This window comes from Pteronotus mesoamericanus, unplaced genomic scaffold (assembly GCF_021234165.1).
Source record: "Pteronotus mesoamericanus isolate MK-2021 breed Mesoamerican mustached bat unplaced genomic scaffold, CSHL_Meso_final scaffold_31, whole genome shotgun sequence".
NCBI classification, from domain to species: Eukaryota; Metazoa; Chordata; class Mammalia; order Chiroptera; family Mormoopidae; genus Pteronotus; species Pteronotus mesoamericanus.
In genome coordinates, this window is record NW_026555312.1 from 35,797,344 (window position 1) to 35,816,552 (window position 19,209).

The 19,209-nt window shown below is 38.5% G+C and overlaps 1 protein-coding gene across 7 annotated transcripts in view; it reads right to left on the reverse strand.

Moving 5' to 3' along the window:
* Positions 1-19,209, reverse strand: part of PEAK1 (pseudopodium enriched atypical kinase 1) — a 241,051-nt gene that overhangs the window by 50,775 nt on the left and 171,067 nt on the right. For all 7 annotated transcript variants that reach the window (XM_054592027.1, XM_054592026.1, XM_054592031.1 and 4 more), the window contains one exon: positions 13,612-13,796. In XM_054592027.1, the coding sequence (XP_054448002.1) occupies positions 13,612-13,796 (185 nt within the window). The remainder of the gene's footprint in view (positions 1-13,611; positions 13,797-19,209) is intronic.

The following is a 19,209-nucleotide window of genomic DNA, read 5'->3' on the forward strand; positions in this document are numbered from 1 at the left end:
TTAGATAAGGGGCTAGGTTAGCAGGCATACAGAAAAAGGAGCAAGCCAAAAATCTGTTGACTATAGGGAGACTTGATAGTTCTTTATAAAAAGCAACATACAGAGTACTCAGTTACAGAGTGAGGGAGAGTTAACGCCAACTTATTTCCAACAGAGTAGAGTCATTGCAAGTTACTAATTAGCAAGCTGATAAAGCAGTCAGGTGTGCCACATAAAAAATTAGCAATATTCCTAGATATTTTGACACAGACATAAGAAACATGGGGAAAATGTGAAAATCTAATTTAAAAAAACATTCTATCACTTCTTTGGGAAATCATTTTAGGTGGCAGATACCCTGATAAATTCAGTGTGGGGTAGATAAAGATGTTATAGATGAGAGTATGTTCAGTAATTTCATACCACCATTACCCAGAGTGAAACAATCATTCTGTAAGAGGCAACCTTCTAAAGTACTTCTGAAGCTGCATAAAGACCAGAAGGACTTCTGTGCCCACATAAGAAAATGTAAATCCCTTAAAAATAACTGATTCCTTAAGCAGTACTGCCCAATGGAATAGTCTGTGATGATAAAAATGTTCTGTATCTGCATGTCCAATACAGTAGCTACTAGCCACACAAAGTTACTAAAGTGTTGCTAATGAGATTGAGGAACTAAATTTTTAATTATATTTTAATAAATTTAAATGTAAGTAACAAGATGTGGCTAGTGGTTACTGACCATATTAGTGCAGCTCTAGAATATAATAATCCAGTTATAAACAATACAGTTTGCTTTGTTTATTTTTAAGAACAAGAAAAAAGGGATCAGTCAGCAGCCTTTTGTGGGAAAGGCTGAATCACAACAGCTCTTATTAAACCACACTGCAGTAATAAGACTGTCTCAGGGGAGAGGTTTATGAAATATTCTGAAGTAGGGTAATCAGGCATATTCCAGTGGAGGTTTTTCTTTTCTTTTAACTGAATAATTGTCAGAACTAAGAAATAGGAACCACAAGACAAATCCAGTGATCCTTTGTTTTGCTATCATCAGTAGACTTTGGGGACTAGATCTGCCAGCTTCATTGCTCTTATTTGTCATCTCTCCTCTGGCCCCTGGAGTTCTGTAACCTGTATCATGTTTCACACCCTCAGTCAATAATTGTGCAGGAGGGGAGAAGATAGTGGTGACATAGGTGGGAGCTGACCTCATTTGCTCATGCACCCTACTGGGGCACTTAGCTGATCTTCCAGAAGACAAAGTGTGCAGCCAACAGAATCATAGCTGATGTGAAGTTTGGAAGCATAAGGGTGCAGAGGACTCTTCAAAATGGGCGGTAAGGAAGTTATAGGCAGATGGGGAAGGGGTCCCTCATTGGGGAAAGTCCCTGAATGTGGTGCCAGAAATGACCCTTTGCCTCAGGGAAAACATCGGAGGAGAGCAGGATCAGTGATAGGAGCCTAGTGGCTCCGTCCCCTCCCAGGAAGGGCAAATGGCAGACCTGTGCCAGGAGAGACTTCAACGAGCAAAGAAGCCGGTGGGGGTGGGGAGGAGAGGCACGCAGGCACACACACAGCTGGCTGTGCACCTGGGCGGTTGCCACCAGGACAGTACCAGAGTGTGGGGGATCCTGGAGGAGCTGGGAGGAGAGGTGGGCCGTGACTGGCGATGTCTGAGATAGACTCTGGACTTGCCTGAGTTGGAGTGTGTGGAAAGCTGGGCAGTGGCTTGGAGCAGAGGCAGCACCCAAAAAGAACTTTTTCTAAAGGGGAACTGATGCACACTGGGAAGGGACCGGTAAGGGCTGGGAAGGGGCCTGGCCATCAGGTGGGAGGACTATGGGCATAATTTGCTCCTGCTCAATGCACCTCACAGATTGATCAAAGGGGTATAAAGCAAGGTGGTTTATTGGCACCAGCCTGGTGCAACTGCGCAGAGTGGAGAGTGAGGGCTACACAGTGCTCTGAGGGCGTGGGCTGGAAATGGGCCACCTGCGATTACTGTAGCCCAGACCAAGCTCCCTTCCTTGCCCAGCCACAGGAAAGGAAAAATGCAGTCCAATCCCCCACCACCTGCAGGAGCTGAGAAGATCTGCAAAACCTGCCAGGCAGGCCTAACAAACCAAAAGACCAGCAGGGGTCTTTTTTTGTTTGTTTGTTTCTTTCCTTTCTTTTCCCAGAGTAAGGCAGTAAGACCTGGAGCTCAGACAAAACCTGACACAGATCCAGAAAGAAGTCAAAAGTTGAGCATCAACAGCTGAGACAAATTTCACCTTGCTCTTCACCAGAACTTCCATGTTTTTTTTTTTTAATTTCTGTTTTCTTTTCATTTATTTAGGGTTTTTTTTGTTTGTTTTGTTTTTCTCTCATATTGCATTTTCATTTTTCTTCTTTCACTTCACTCATGTTCCAAATAACTCACTACTCTTGCTCCTTTACTTTTTATTTAGATTATATACATTTTTATTATGTTATTGTGACTCCAAATCCCACAGAGCACCCTTCCCTGGTCTTATCCATTTCACCTCCTTCCTGAGCTTTATTACTGTTGTGGTAAACTTTATTTTTTCTCACACTACCAAGTTTCTATCCCTTACTCTCACTATTTCTCCTCCATCTAAGCTCACTATGTGCTCTTCTTTCTTAAGTTAGCTCACATTCATTTGCCCCTCTTATAAGAGTCTTATGTTTTTCCCACGTTTTACAAACAGTGGCTAGTTGGGCAAAATACCACCGTCATTGCTGTACTTCTCCAAAAGAACTCCTATTTGTTTGTACTTTAAATCCCATAGTACACTCTCCCCTTTTCTTACTCCATTTTGCCTTTCCCCTGGCCATGATCAGTTGAGTGAGGGATTTTATTTCTTTTTTTTTTTTTTTGTATTCCTTTTCTTCCCCCCACCCCACTATATCAACCTGGGCTTTACTCCTTGCCCTTATTGGTTGCTTCCTCCATCCTATCAAAATCATTCTTCTTTATGGTACACATGTCATATTCACTTTTCACTTTTCTACAGTATTCTTACTCTTGTTGCACCTTTATTAAACTTCTTTCAGCTGCTGTTTCTATCCACCTTGCTGTGGTTTTTCTGCAATTTTGCTCCCATTAATTAATTAATTACCTCTTCCATTTTACTTCAAACCTCATAGTATACAGTTCCCATTTCTTAACTCAGTGTTCCCATTGCCCTTTCATGTTTTACTTACTTTTGAAATTTTGTCTCTCCCTTTTTTTTTGTCTCTCCTTTTCTTCATCTTGATTCTATCCCTACTCTTATCAATTCTCTTCCATCTTACCACTCAATAACATTTACCCCTCTTTTAGTCATTTGATATTCCTGTTGTCATATATTGTAATATCCATAATCTCTCCTCACTTTTACTGACCTTTGTTCAACTGAGGCTGAGATTACTCATATGGTACCAGGGTTCTTTTGATGGCCAAATTTGGTTATCTAGTAATATTACTTTGTTATCCAATACCTGCACAACAGCATACAAGACAAGGTGGGAGATGTGAATACCAGTAAGCCCACTGGAGGGGAGAAGCCACCAACAAGTACAGCCCAACAAGAGGGCCCACACGAAGGGAAGAAAGGGCAAATGTAGAGCATCTAGACAAGGAGATCAAAGAGACTGCACAACTGAGTCCCACAGAATTCCTACCAGTGAAGTCCACCCAGCAAAGAGAGCTGGCAAAGCAGAAAATCCAGAGATGGAGAAATAAATAAACAAAAAGTCACCTAAAATTGGGAGACAAAGAAAGAGCTTCTACTAGAAAAGAAGAGAAGAATCCCCAGGAGAAGAGAAAAATAAAATTGAGGCAAGCAAACTATCGGATACAGAATTCAAAAAAATGGTTATAAGGATGCTCAAGGAACTCAGTGACAACTACAAGGAACTGAGTGGGAACTAAAACAGCATGAAAAAGGAAATACAAACTATAAACAAGAAACAGGAAGAAGTGAAAATACAATATTTGAAATAAAAAAATACACGAGAAGTAATCACAAGCAGTCTTGATGAAGCAGAGTACTGAATCACTGAGCTAGAAGACAAGGTAGAAAGAAATCCCCAGGGAGAGCAGCTGCATTAAAAACACACTCAAAAAGTATGAGGATAGCTTAAGGGAACTTCAGACAACATGAAATGTAATCACATTCAAATCCTCATAATACAAGGAGAAGAAGAGTAGAAAGGGAGAGAAACTTGTGTGAAAAAATAATGACAGAAAACCTCCCTATTCTGGAGAGGGGAAAAGCTATCCAAGTTTAGGAAGCACAGAAGGTCCTAATCAAGATGGACCAAGAGGCCTACTCCAAGACACACATCACAATTAAAATGTCAAATTTTATAAACAAAGAGATAATCTTAAGCAAAAAGGCCGAAACAGATAGTAACATACAAGGGAGCTCCAATAAGGCTAGTAGCTGAAATCTCAACAGAAACACTAAAAGCCAGAGGGAATAGCAAGAAATATTCCAAGTAATGAAAAGCAAAGGCATGCAACCAAGATTACTCTACTGAGCAAGGCTGTCATTTAAAATGAAATGTGAAATAAGGAGTTTCCCAGACAAAAGAAGGCTCACCTCCACCAAATAAGCACTGCAAGATATGCTAAAGGGACTGCTTTAAGAAGATGAAGGTATTGAGTGAGAGAAAGAGGAACACACGTACAAAGGGGGAAAGTGGAAATGAATAAGTACCTATCAATAATTACCTTAAATGTTAGTGGATTAAATGCTCCAATCAAAAGACATAGTGTAGCTGAATGGATAAGAAAACACGACCCACTCATATGATGCCTACAAGAGACCCATCTCAGCGCAAAATCCTACACAGGCTGAAAGTGAAAGGTTGGAAAAAAAATATTCCAAGCAAATGGACAGGAAAAAAAAGGTGCAGTAGCAATACTTATATCAGACAAAATAGATATCAAAACATAGGCCATAAGAAGAGACACAGAAGGATACTTTACAATACTCAAGTGAAGAATCCATCAGAAAGACATAAACATTGTAAACCTATATGCACCCAACATAGGAGCACTCAAACATACATATAAGGAAAATCTTGGAGGACTCCAAAGAAGATATAGACAGCAACACACTGAAAGTAGGGGATTTTAACACCCCACTGTAAACAATGGATAGATGTTCCAAACAAAGAATCAACCAGGTCATTGTGGCACTGAACGACACACTAGATCAAAAGGACTTAACTGATATATATGGGACCCTTCATACAAAAGAAGCAAAACACAGTCTTTTCAAATACACATGGAATATTTTCAAAGACAGGCCACATGACAGGACATAAAAACAGCTTCAACAAATTCAAGAAAATTGAAATCATAGCAAGCATTTTCTTGGACCACAAGGGCTTGAAACTAAAAACCAACCTCAAAGAAACAACTCAAAAACACTCAATGTCATGGAGACTGAATGGCATGCTATTAAGCAATGAATGGGTAAATAATAAGATCAAGGAAGAAATAAAAAAGTTACTAGATAAAAAAAGAAAATGAACACACAACAGTCTAATACCTATGGGACACAGAGAAGGCAGTCCTGAGATGGACGTTCATGATAATACAGGCCTACCTAAAAAAGATAAAAACATTTCAAATAAACAACATAACCCTCCATCTAAAAGAACTGGAGGAAAACAATGAAAAAAGCCCAGAGCAAGTAGAAGGAAGTAATTAATCAAGATCAGAGCAGAATTAAAAGACATAGAGACTAAAAGAACAACTCACAGGATCAACAAATCAAGGACCTGGTTCTTTGAAAAGATAAACAAAATCAACAAGCCTTTAACTAGACTCATCAGGAAAAAAAAGAGAGAGGATCCAAATAAATAATATCAGAAATGAAAAAGAAGAGATTTTAACTGATATCACGGAAATACAAAGGACTGTTAAGAAATTACTACGAACAACTATATGCCAAGAAATTTGAAAACCTGGGTGACATGGACAAATTCCTAGAAACACATAATCTTCCAAAACTAATCAAGAAGAAGCAGAAAGCCTGAACAGACTGATAACAGCTGATGAAACTGAAGCAGTAATAAAAAAAGTCCTGGCACACAAAGCCCTGGGCTGGATGGTATCACAGAAGAATTTTACAAAAATTATAGGAAGAGCTAACCCCTATCCTTCTTAAGACTATTCCAAAAAAATCCAAGAAGAAGGAAGACTCCCAAACTCTTTTTATGAGGGCAGCATTATCCTAATTCCAAAGCCATATAAAGACACAAGAAAGAAAGAAAACTACAGTTCAGTATCATTGATGAACATAGATGTTGAAATCCTCATAAAATATTGGCAAACCGCATCCGGCAATACATTAAAAAGATCATGCACCATGATCAAGTGGGATTCATCCCAGGGATGCAAGGATAGTACAAAATTCGCAAATCAATAAATGTAATACATCACATAAACAAAAGGAAAGACAAAAGTCACATGATCATATCAACAGATGTGGAAAAAGCATTTGATAAGGTACAGCAACTATTTATGATAAAAACACTCAGCAAAATAAGAATAAAGGGGGCATACCTCAACATAATAAAGGCCATATAGGAAAAACCTACAGCCAACATCATACTCAATGGGCAAAAACTAAAAGCTTTCCCAGTCAGATCGGGAACAAGACGAGGATGTCTGCTTTCACCACTTCCATTCAACATAGTACTAGAAGTCCTAGCTACAGCGGTCAGACAAGAAAAAAAAAAAAAAGGCATCCAAATTGGAAAGGAGGAAGAAAAACTATCATTCTTTGCAGATGACATGATAGTGTACATAGAAAACCCTATAGACTCCTCCAAAAAACTACTTGACCTAATAAGTGAATTTGGCAAAACAGCAGGATACAAAGCCAATATTCAGAAATCAAAGGCATTTTTGTACACCAATAACAAAATATCAGAAACAGTAATCAGGAGTAAAATCCCATTTGTTATAGCAACAAGAAAAACAAAAACCTAGGAATAAAGCCAACCAAGGCGCTAAAAGAGCTGTACTCAGAAAACTACACAAGACTGAAGAACAAAATTAAGGAAGACACAAATAAATGGAAGCATATACTGTGTTCATGCAGTGGAAGATTTAACATCGTCAAAATGTCCATACTACCCAAACAAATCTATTGATTCAATGCAATCCCTATTAAAATACCAATGACACATTTCACAGGTAGAGAACAAACATTTCAAAAATGTATGTGGAACCGTAAACAACCCCGAATAGCAGCAGCAATTTTGAGGATGAAGAACAGAGTAGGAGGGATCACAAGACCTGACATCAAACTATATCACAAAGTCACTGTAACCAAAACAGTCTGGTAAGAACAGACACATAGATCAATGGAACAAAATAGAGAGCCCAGAAATAAACTTATGTCTCTAGCATCAATTAATATTAGGCAAAGGGGCAGGAACATAAAATAGAGCAAAAATAGCCTCTTCAGTAAATGGTGTTGGGAGATCTGGACAGCTACATGGAAAAAAATGAAACCAGACCACCAACACAACATGTACCATACACAATAATAAACTCAAGATGGATAAAAGACTTAAATGTTAAGTCTTGACACCATAAAAGTCCTAGAGGAGAACATAGGCAGGAAACTCTCAGATATCCTATGCTGCAATATTTTCACCAATACGTCCCCTAGGGCAAGGGATATAAAGGAAAGAGTAAACAAATGGGACTACATCAAATAAAAAAGCTTCTGCACAGCTAAAGAAAACATCAGCAAAATGAAAAGGTAACCAATCGTATGGGAAGGCATATTTGCCAATGATACAACAGAAAAGGGTTTGATCTCCAAAATATGTAAAGAACTTATATGACGCCACTCCAGGAAGACAAAAAAAAAAAAAAAAAAATCTAATTAAAAAATGGGCAAAGGATCTGAACAGAAACTTCTGTAAAGAGGACTTACTGAGGGCCCAGAGACATATGAAAGGATGCTCAGCATCACTAGCCATCAGAAAGACGCAAATTAAAACCACAATGAGATAATCACTTCACACCATTCAAAATGGTCATCAAACACAAATCAACAAACGACAAGCGCTGACGGGGCTGTGGAGAAAAGGGAACCCTAGTGCACTGTTGGTGGGAATGCAGATTGGTGCAACCACTGTGGAAAACAGTATGGAATTTCCTCAAAAAACTAACAATGGAACTGCCTTTTGACTCAGCAATTCCACTGCTGTGAATATACCCTAAGAATCCTCAAACACCAATTCAAAAGAACCTTTGCACCCTAATATTCATAGCAGGACTATTTACAATAGCCAAGTGCTAGAAACAGCCTCAGTGTCCATCAGTAAATGAGTGGACCAAAAAACTGTGGTGCATTTATGCAGTGGAATACTACACAGCAGAAAAGTAAGGAGCTCCTACTCTTTGCAACAGCATGGATGGAACCAGAGAGTATCATGCTAGGTGAAATAACCCAGGCTGTGAAAGACAAATACCACATGATCTCACCTATCTGTGGAACCTAATCAACAAAACAAACAAATGAACAAAATATAAGCAGAGACTTGGAAATAAAGAACAAGCTGACCGTAACCAGAGGGGTTTGGGGAGGGGGATAATGGGGGAAAGAAGGGGAAGGGTCAAGTTAAGGAACGTGTATAAAAGACTCATGGAAAAAGCCAAAGAGGGAGTGGGAGGACTGAATGTGGGGGGTAGGGGTAGGGGATGTGTAGGGCAGGGGAGAGTAATGGGAGGGAAATGAAGAAAATTGTAATTGAACAAGTTTTAAAAAAAGAAAAGAAGAATTGTGCAGGAAGCCCAACAACTTTCTGGGTTTATACCCTGTTATTCTGTTTATTCAATGTTTCTACTAAGCATTTTAAATTAATTCTACTTTATTTTACATTTTAGGACTGGCACATCAAACATATTTAAGAAGAAAAAGCAATAATGTATTTTAGGGGAGAAATAAAACAACTTCACAATTATTAAGCACTTCTATGTGCCAGATAGTTCTGTCACCATCAGCCCTACAAAGCAGATGGGAAAACTAAAACTGAGGAATAGCAACTAGCTGACCCACAACCATGGAGGCAGGCAGTGACATAGCTATCATTTGAACCAAATTTGTGTGATTTTCCAAACCTGTCTTTTACCTACGATATACTACACTGCTTTCACTTAAGGAAAACCAGGTAACATTTTATGAGCACCACATACCTTTAAAAGTAAAGCTATAGGTAGAAAGAAAGCTATTTTTCTGATGGTACATCTATGACATAGGGTTTTGGTATTCTAAGTAATCATAACCTTTATTTTTTAAGTCTTAAATTTTGTGTCTCAAAATTGGTGACTTAAAAAAAAGGGATATTGCAGCAGGGAGATAGCTTCAGTCCTTCAATATTTTACAAGAATTTGGTGGTTTCAATCATTAGAGCCTAGTGGTTAAGATTGATTGGGTTCCAATTTTGGTTCAATCATTATTGGTTCTGTGATTTTGGACATGGCACTCTGACTCACTTTCCTCATCTGAAAAATGAGGATAATGATTCCTAAGGTTACTGTGAGGATTAAATGAGTTAAAATATGTAAAGCTCTTGGAATGTTAATGGAAGTAATGCTCTATGTTTTTTTCTAATTATTTACATAACTGAGAAGACAGTAAAATAATTAACTTTAACTGATGTTGGCTAATAGATAAGTTTTTAAGAAGCGGGCCATAAGATACCACACAATCAGCAAAAATTAGTATATGTTTTACCAAGGACATCATCAAACAAAACTCTGGTGCAGTAAGAATGTCTGAAATAGAATTCCTGATATATTATGCTGTCTGATGATATACAGTAAATAAACAATACATTTTAGATCTTATAATATGCCTCATAAAATAAGTTCAATAAGATGCTTGACTATAAAATCTATTTCAACTGGAAAATGGTATCCAAGATGGTTGCTTGGGTAAACTATAATATGCTCTTTCCCTACTCAAAAATCATATAAGGCTTCTAGAACTTAGCATGAAAGTCTTGTCCTTACAGAATATATCTTCAACTGTACTGGGGTTATTATGTTTGAGTGTCCCAAAACGACACTGTTCTACAGCATTACCTCAATCTTTTGACCTCCCTAAGGACTGCTTTATTTCCACATACACCACCTAATCTTAGAATGATTTTTCTTTACAATACCTGATAGAGGAAAAAGACAAAGAAGAAAGGAGATGACAAACTAGTAGAAGAAGGCTTTGATATTATATGCCTTCTTCACTGATTTCCAAACAGGTGTAAGAATTGGTCAGCGGGCCCTAAGAATCTTGCCAGTGCTGTGCATGTGGTAATCCAGGTTAGGCAACTCATCTCTCCTGACTCCATGGAAAGGAAGCACTGAGAAACCCTAACCCAGCCCCAAGCTTTGCTTTTCAGAAGGAAGGACACTTTGTGACACTCAAGGGAGGGAGACAGATCAGAAGTTGCTTGGCATTCAAGATAGAAGAATAAAGATTAGAAAATTAAAGAATCTTTGCATTGGTGGGCACCTTAGAGGTTAATTCACTTCAACATTTTTTTTTGCAGTGCAGGATTCTCCTTCACAGAATCTCTGAGAGGTGGTCCGTTAGCCTCCTCCCAAAGACCTTCAGTTATTGGGATCTTATTTTCTCGAGTCCTCTGGCTCTAAGCCAGAAATCTGGGATGTATATAAGATCCTTTACATCACTCATATCCAATTAGCCACTAAGCCTTATGTATTTACCTCTTAAATCTCTTAAATCTATCCACTGTTCCTCCTCCCACTATCTTAGTTGAGACCTCTTTTTTACATTCCTTTCTGTGGTCCTGAAAGAAGATCCAAGTACCTGATTACTTACTACCAAATACTTCACCTCTAATCCATCCTCACATGGCAGACTGCAGAGTAGATATTCTAAAACACAAATCCAGTCACTTCCAGTTGAGATGGTGCACTAAGGAAATGCTGTGCTCACCTCTTCCCATAACCACATTAAAATTACAACTTATACAATAACCACACTTGAGAAATACCTGAATATGAACTGAACTCCTACAACTAAAGATGTAAATAAGAAGCCTCACTGAGACTGGTAGGAGGGCCAGTGATGCAAAACATGCTGGTCCCACACCCATGTGTAGCAATTAAAAATCAGGAGGGACATCTTGGCTGTGGAGATCTCACAGCCCACACCAGGATCCCCACCCCAGAGCACCAGTGCCAGGAACAGGAGTCCCCAAAACATCTGGCTGTGAAAATCAGCAGGGACTCTGTCCAGGTGAGAAGGGGAACACTATATATCCAGGTGTCCTCTTAAAGGGCCTGAGCACAGACTCACTGCGCTCAGCCCCAATGAAGAGGCAGCACTCCAAAAGTGCCAGGGATGGGTATGTGGGAAGGAAGAGAATTACCTTGCTGCAGGGCAATGGTTGAAGAGGCACCTCTCTAGAGGACTAAAGGGCTGGGAGCCACCATTATTCCTTTGGTGAGGCCTCCCGTAACCCAGGGTGCATGTGCAAGTGGGCACCAAATCTAAGTTTTCCATTAAGTGGCTAACACAAGGTGCCCCACTCAAAACAGGCAAGGGCCCAAAGCTCTTTCGGTGTCTGTTCCTTCCAAGTGGCTGGCCCTGGCCCATGCCGCACAGTTTCCTAAAATCTCTCAAAGGTCCACAAATCCCAAACGAGCACTGGTTGGCCTTGGTGTGCCCTGTACCTCTTGCGAAGTGTCCCCATGCCTGGCTCTAGTCACAGCTGTTGTTTGTTCACAGCATAGCCTCTCCCAAGTGTCTCAGGCCCATCACAGGTGACTACCAACCACAGATCATTTTGTAGCTACCACCAGGTGGCCTGGGGCCAAGCACAGGTACCAAATTACCTGGAACTGCACCAGAGCCCCACCCACAATTCCCCAGAACCAACACATGTGGTGGCTGGCTTTGACCACACCAACACAATGCCCAATTAGTTCCATAAATGCCACACCCAAAGGACGGACTCAGCAGGCAATAGACATCTCTTAAATAAACTCTGTTCTGTGGGGTAAGCACCTGCACAGCAACTTATCTGCTGCAGTCACAACCAGTGAACATGAGGATCAATCTCACCCACATGCTAACAGCAATCGAGGCTCAACCACAACAAGAGGGCACACACAGCCCACACAAGGGACACTCCTGGAGCACCCAGCTCAGGAGACTGGGAAGACTACGCCTCTGGTCCCCATGGGACACCTACTACATAAGGCCACCATGCCAAGAGTGAAAGGCATACTAGATCTACCTAATACACAAAAACAAACACAGGGAGGCAACCAAAATGAGATGACCAAAAAACAGGTTCCAGGTGAAAGAACAGGATGAAACTCCAGAAAACCAATAAACTCACAAAAAGCATTTTGGAAAATATAACATCAAATTATGATTAAAAAAACTCTCAGCAACATTGGAATAGAGGAAGCATACCTCAACATAATAAAGGACATAAAAGGACAAACCCACAGCTAACATCTTACTTATCAGGGAAAAGCTAAAAGCATTTTCTGTAAGACCAGGAACAAGATAAGGATATCCACTTTTCCACTTATTCAACAAGCACTGGAAGTCCATAGCCACAACAATCAGACAAAAAACATAAATAAAGGGCATCCAAATTGTAAAGGGAGAAGTAAAATTGTCATTATTTGCAAAAGACATGATACAGAGAACCCTAAAACTATTAGAACTGGTAAATGAATTCAGTAAAGTAGCAATATGCAAAATTAATTTTCAGAAATAGGCTGAATTTTTATATTCCAATAATAAACTATCAGAAAGGGAAATTAAGAAAACAATCCCATTTATAATTGTATCACAATAATAATAAAATATCTGGAAATAAATTTAACCAAGGAGGTAAAAGACCTGTGCTGAAAAAATTACAAGACACTGAAGAAGTACAAGTAAATGGAAGCATATACCGTGTTCATGAGTAGAAGGAATTAATATTGTTAAACTGTCTATACTACCCAAAGCAATGTACAGATTCAGTGCTATCCCTATTAAAATAGCAATGGTATTTGTCACAGAGCTAGAATGAATAATCCTATTGTAGCCTGAAATTCATGATGTTGCCTACCACTCCAGTTCTCATTTTAGCCACACTGAATGGTTGCAGTATCACCTGTACCAAGCTGTTTCACATCCCCATTCTTTTGTTCATGTTGTTACCTCTGGTTGGCACACTCTATTTTCCCTCTTCAACCAGCTAATTCAGTTCAGAAATTTTCTCTAGGAAGGCCTCTTTTGACACCTTTACCTATGTATTATAAAAAAAAAATCTTCCATGTGTATCTCTGTTACTACTTACAGTAGAATCATCAAGTTCATCTCTTTCCCTCCAGGTGTGTCCCTCAAGGTAGGAACTATGTCACACCCTTAGAATATGTCACAGGACTCGTGGTAGCAGGTGGTTAGTACATGCCAAGAACGTAGAAGGACTTTTTATTATGTGAGTTAAAATATGTAACTAGATTGTCCACCTTTTGCTCCACGGGACAATAAAACCATCTTTCCAGGGAAATGTAGCATTTGGCAAATGCATGAAAAGGCAAAGTTTAAATACTACTTATATGACATTTGCACTTACCTAAGTTGCTGTATGTTGCACTACAGGAATTCAAGTCCATAGGATCTAAAATGTCTTCTTTTTCCTCTTCCTTTTCCAGTTCACATAGGGGCAATGCTGGTGTGCAACCTCCACCATCTTGCTTCACAACAACGGTTCTTGGATCCCAAGAAGAAAAATCCTCTGTCACTTCATGAGTCACATGACTGAAACAAATCAGACGACTGATTAAATGTCACACTGGCAATTAAAGGTCTTGCTAAAATTTAGATATATGGAAGGGATATACTTGCCATAAGTGTAAATAATTGGCCCTATAATCCAGCAATGGGTCATAAGCCACAACATGGTTGTCTGAATATAAGGCAGTCCTTCATGAAGCTGATATTTCTATTTATCTTGGTTCATACATATTAAGAATTCAGTTTTGTAGAGGAGGTATGGAGGCTCAGAAGGAAGTTTGAGAATTGGAGGTTAAGGACTGAAACTATTTTTTTAAATGTAGGAGGTGGCAATGGTGGTGTTAGAGGAAGCTGAATGCTTAACTGGTTATAAGACAAATATACTCAAATATTTAGCATATTTACTATACTATAGTACTATAATACTACAGTAAATGCCAAATACTTTACTATTTAGTATTTATTTAGTATATAGTATTTACTGCACACTAAAGTATTTACTAAGGTATTTAGCAAAGGATCAGAAATAAAGTTGAGGTTAAACTGTTTAATAAGAAAGTTAAGTCATTATTTTAGTAAGTAAAATGAGGTCAGGAAGGTCTTGTTGCCAGGAGGACAGAACATCGACTGTTTTTTATATGCATGCAAAAGGCAAGGCAAGTGAAAAAGAAAGTTCTGCATTCTAGTTACTCTTATTTATTATTAGCTAATTTGCTTATTAGCTATCTCTTCTAATCTTCCCCACTCCCACTCTGCCCAAACTGGTTATTTGTTGCTACAAAGTATAAGGGGATAGGATGGCCATTAAATACTGGAGGAGAAAACTGACTTAATTAGAAAATCTCATTGGGCTGGTCAATGAAATAAATTAAAAAATCAGGCTTCTTTAATGGTTTCTGGGTCCATTGAAAGTACTCCTAGGTGGTTAAACACTCACCAGCTCTTCTTCCTGGTTTTTATTTTTTATTTCTTTAATGGGCAAAGAGAAAGAAGGAGAGAAAACATATATTATTACATGTTATTTCTGGATTTTCAACTGGCAATGAGTTGTGGTGACATTTACAAGTTTCTTTAAAAAAGGTACTCTATTTGATCATGTGTCATCAGAACATCTGTCACTTAGGGGTCTGTAAGAGAAGGAGCACCTCCTTATCCATCTTTCCTAATGGAAATTATCCATGTACCTGAATAGAAAAATAAACCTTGAAGTCTTCTGGATATATAACTTCAAAAATATTCTTTCAAAGAAGGGAGAGCCAGAGGTCTCTCTACACTGGGAGTGAACAATGAGCTAGAGGTTGCATTATGGGATGCAGCTCTTGAGGATAGTAGTGAGGTGGGCAGGAATCACTCCATGAGCAGCCAACAGAAAATTTTTCATAAAGGAAACTGCACACAGTAAAGCATGCTGCCTCTTCTCAAAGGGCTGCCATTGGATCATCAACCCCACAGCAGTGCTCCAAACAGAGGTGATTTCTCCTTATATAAATGATCACAAAGTCAAGGGAACAAGGGGGCTCTACTTCCATACATTAGCAAAGAAAAAGCAAGTGACACTTCTGAGACCCTCTCAGACACTACTTAGTGTCAAGATTATTGATCGTTGAGTAGTTATTAAAATGCTTCAAGAGAGGAAAAGCAAAAAATATAAGCAATTTATGATGTCAAAGCTATAAAAGTATATAAAATATATTTTATGTATTTTAAGCACAAAATATTTTAAATATAATATGTATGATATATAAATATATTAAAAATATCAGCTCCACCTTGAGAGGAAACAAGTTAAACCTCTAGCCATTCTTTTTTTTTCAAGAGTCACCTTGAGAGGTTTTTATAAAGCTGTTTTTAGGCTCCTAATTTTTCCAGCTCTACTCTTGCCTATTCTCTTTCTTCCCCCAATCTCCTCATTATTACTAAAAGAAAGCTCTCTTTTCCATTTGTCAAAAAGGATTGCTGGTTCAGAAACCATGACTCTATCTTCACTTGTCTGTTTTCCTCCTGGAGGATGGGCTATTAAAAATGAGCCTTGGCCTACTGTGAAAACCACAGAAGAGTTGCTGCTATTAATCTGTGAGGAATTCCCTGGGCCTGAGTCCATGGATGTGAATCACAAAGCTCTGTGCTATTAAGGGCCTCCCAAAACAAAATATGGATGCTAAAAAAACAAGAAATATTAAAGACTCACCTACTGTACCCGCTCACACAATTCCCCATTAAAAGATATTTGACACGGCCTTCTGGAGTCTGTTAATCATATTTCAAAACTCAGATGAATCACAGTCCCACTGAGTTCCGGAGAATTACAGGTTGGGCAAGATATAAATGGCTCCAATTCTGCACCTTAGTATCACTCTCTGCACCTTGACCTTTACCTTAGGGGTTTGGTCTGGGAAATAAGCCAATTACCTTTGAGAAGCTAAGTAGAGTAAAAGCTAGTTTTATTAACTCTTTGAGAACAAGGGCAGCTCATCGTATATTCTACATAAGTATCATTTTCATAAGCCCATTTACAATAAGTGTACTGGTATATTGATTCTCCAATTAAAATAACTGTCAACTATAAAAAAAAACTTTACAAAGAAAGTTAAAAGTAAAATCACATGGGTTTGCAAATGGAGTATTTTACAGTGATGTAGTATCTAAAATGGAAGAGTTTTAAAACATGTATCAATGATACAGAATGTCTCATCTTGAGGGAAGAATAGCTCTTTGTATGACTGAAATGGTAAAAGAGATAGGAAAGGGAAAGCTTTTCAGAGTTCAGGTTTAAAGTGGTAATATGCTGTGACTAAAAAATAAAAAGGTGGTGGCGGGAAGGTGGAGACAAATGTATCTGAACAATAAAAATATATACATAAATTTTAAAAAATTAGAAAATAAAGAAAGAGGAATTGAGAAGAGCACCAGAGGACAACTCACCAGTACCGAAGGAGGAGACTTCAAAGTTCTCAAATCCCACACTTTTAATCTATTGGAAGGGAGAAAATTCCATTTTTTTCTGTCTCTTTAAGTATAAGACCCCCTGCCAAATGTGATATTTCTTAATCCTATCTTGTTTACAGGTCATCAACCTGATTTGGTTACACTTTCCATTTTTGACATTCTCAGATAGAAAAGTGTTGTGTCTACTGATGTCTATCTTAGTGTCTCCAATTTTCCACTAACCTTTCTATAGTCTTTAACTGAAACCTTCAAACTTCTTTGTAACCTGAGATTAATATTTAACTCAGATCTGATAAGTTCTTGCTAATATGTCTAATATAGTCTGGTCAAACAAAGGTAGCTCTGAACTGGTATGAATAAAGTAGCTAGATCTTGGAATGGAGAAGCTGGCAGCCATGTGCAACATCTTGAATAGACTCTAATTTTCAAACACTGCAGTTTTGCTTTTTCTTTTTTAATAGATCTGAATAGCAAAAGTATCTTCAAGAAACCAGATAGCAAGACAGCAAAGCAGATAAAAACACAGGCCACTGTAAATCACTGTTACCTTCATAATACTAAGAGAATTTAGTTTTAAAATCCTACAAAATACAAAGCCAGAATGGTCTCTGTGCAAATTAACAGAAAAGATAAATTAAACTTGGATGAAAGCAATAAAATAAGGATGTCCTTCTCAATAACAGAGGTACAGGAGTTCATTAAGATCACTATTTCAGCTTTGGTTCATTTCTAAAGAATGGGGTGAGATACTGATGTATTATTTCCTGAAAAGGCAAGATATTATTATAAGAACATACACATGAGCCTCTCCAATAGGATGGCCTAGAGAGGATATGGATCCTGGACTCTTTCTCAGAAGCACTAGAAAAGCACATCACTACATCTCTTCCCAGTTTCCTCTTATTTCCCTCAATGGTCTGCCTGCCCTTTGAGACAGAGGAGGGAGATGCTGAGATATGATTAAGTACATCTAATTCTCCAAAACCACTGTGGGCTCACTGAGGGAATGGGTGTGGGAAGGAAATGGGAACTAAAACTGTTCAGAACCTATTCCTACATCAAGCTGCACACTTGTCCAATTAATTTGTGAAAACACCTCAGAAGGTAGATTTTACAGAAGCAGAAACTGAGATTGAAAGAAGTAAAATGAATTGCCTTAGGTTACATGACTACTTATGTGGTAGAGTCAGGATCTGAATTTGATACTATCCAACTCTAACATGTATGTTCTTTCCACCGCACCGGCACCATTGGGCAGCTTGGTTTATTATAAAAACTTAACAATAAGTGCTTGATTATGAAGATGAAGAAGTAAAAGTACTTTGAAAACAATAAAGCTATTATGAAAAATGTGAGGTAAAGATTACAGATGTGTAATCCATTTTCCATTTTTGAAAAATTCTAAATAAACTCACTGTTTACATTGCTAAAGGGTTTATTTAAATATGAGCTGCTCTAATATAGAAAGATTGTTTGGCTCCTTGATAATAACCACATATTTGCCTGATAGTAACCACCACTATACCTCTCCATTTGCTCAGTGCTAGGTGCTAAGATTAAACATGTATCTCCTAACAATAACATTTTGAGTAATTTGTTATTTCCAAATAACAAGTAATAATGGCAGCCAAAACTTACATAATGCTTACTTATGTTTCTGTTGTAATCCGTGATTCTCAAAAGTAGCACTACTGACATTTTGGACCAAATAATTCTGTGTTGTAGAGGGCTGTCCTGTGTAGCAGGGTCACACCAGTACCTCTGGTCTCTAGCCAGTAAGTTTTGGAATCATTCCCAGCTTCCTCAGTTGTGACACTAATTGTCTCCACCTGGCCGAATATGCCCTGAGAAGCAAAACTCATCCCCCAACTGCCCCCATTTCTAAAGCTGCTACATAAATTCTTTTAAGTCTCACAACAACCTAATAGGGAGGTTATTATCCCTGTTTTACAAAGGAAGAAAATTATAGCCCAGAGAGGTTAAGTCATATGATTCATATAACACAGCTAGGAATGGCTGGAACTGAGATTCAAAGCCAGCAGTTCAGCTCTGCAGTTTGTGCTCTAAACAGTTACACTATTCTGCCTCTCTGTTTCTAGATGAGGAATCTGAGAATCAGGGCTCATGTGATTGCCCAACATGACACAGCTAGTAAGGTGGTAAAAGCAGGATTCAAATCCAGGTCTGAGTGACTTCTAAGTGTCTATATTCTAAAATTGTTATCAGATGTTAATGTACCTAAGAATTACTTTGGGAGTTTGGGAGATGGTGTCTCCAACCTCCAGGGACTGATTCTATAGGTCTGGGGTATGGCCCAGGAATCTACCTGTATACAAACACCAAAGTGTGGTCCTAGGGCCACACTCTGAGAAACTATTTTTCAACTGCCTCCTCCCCACAGAGAGAACAATACATATAAAAGGAGCAAGGTATAAAAAAATGAGTAAGAAAAATTTAAGGAAAGGAGCATCATTGCTCAGAAGTGATGAAG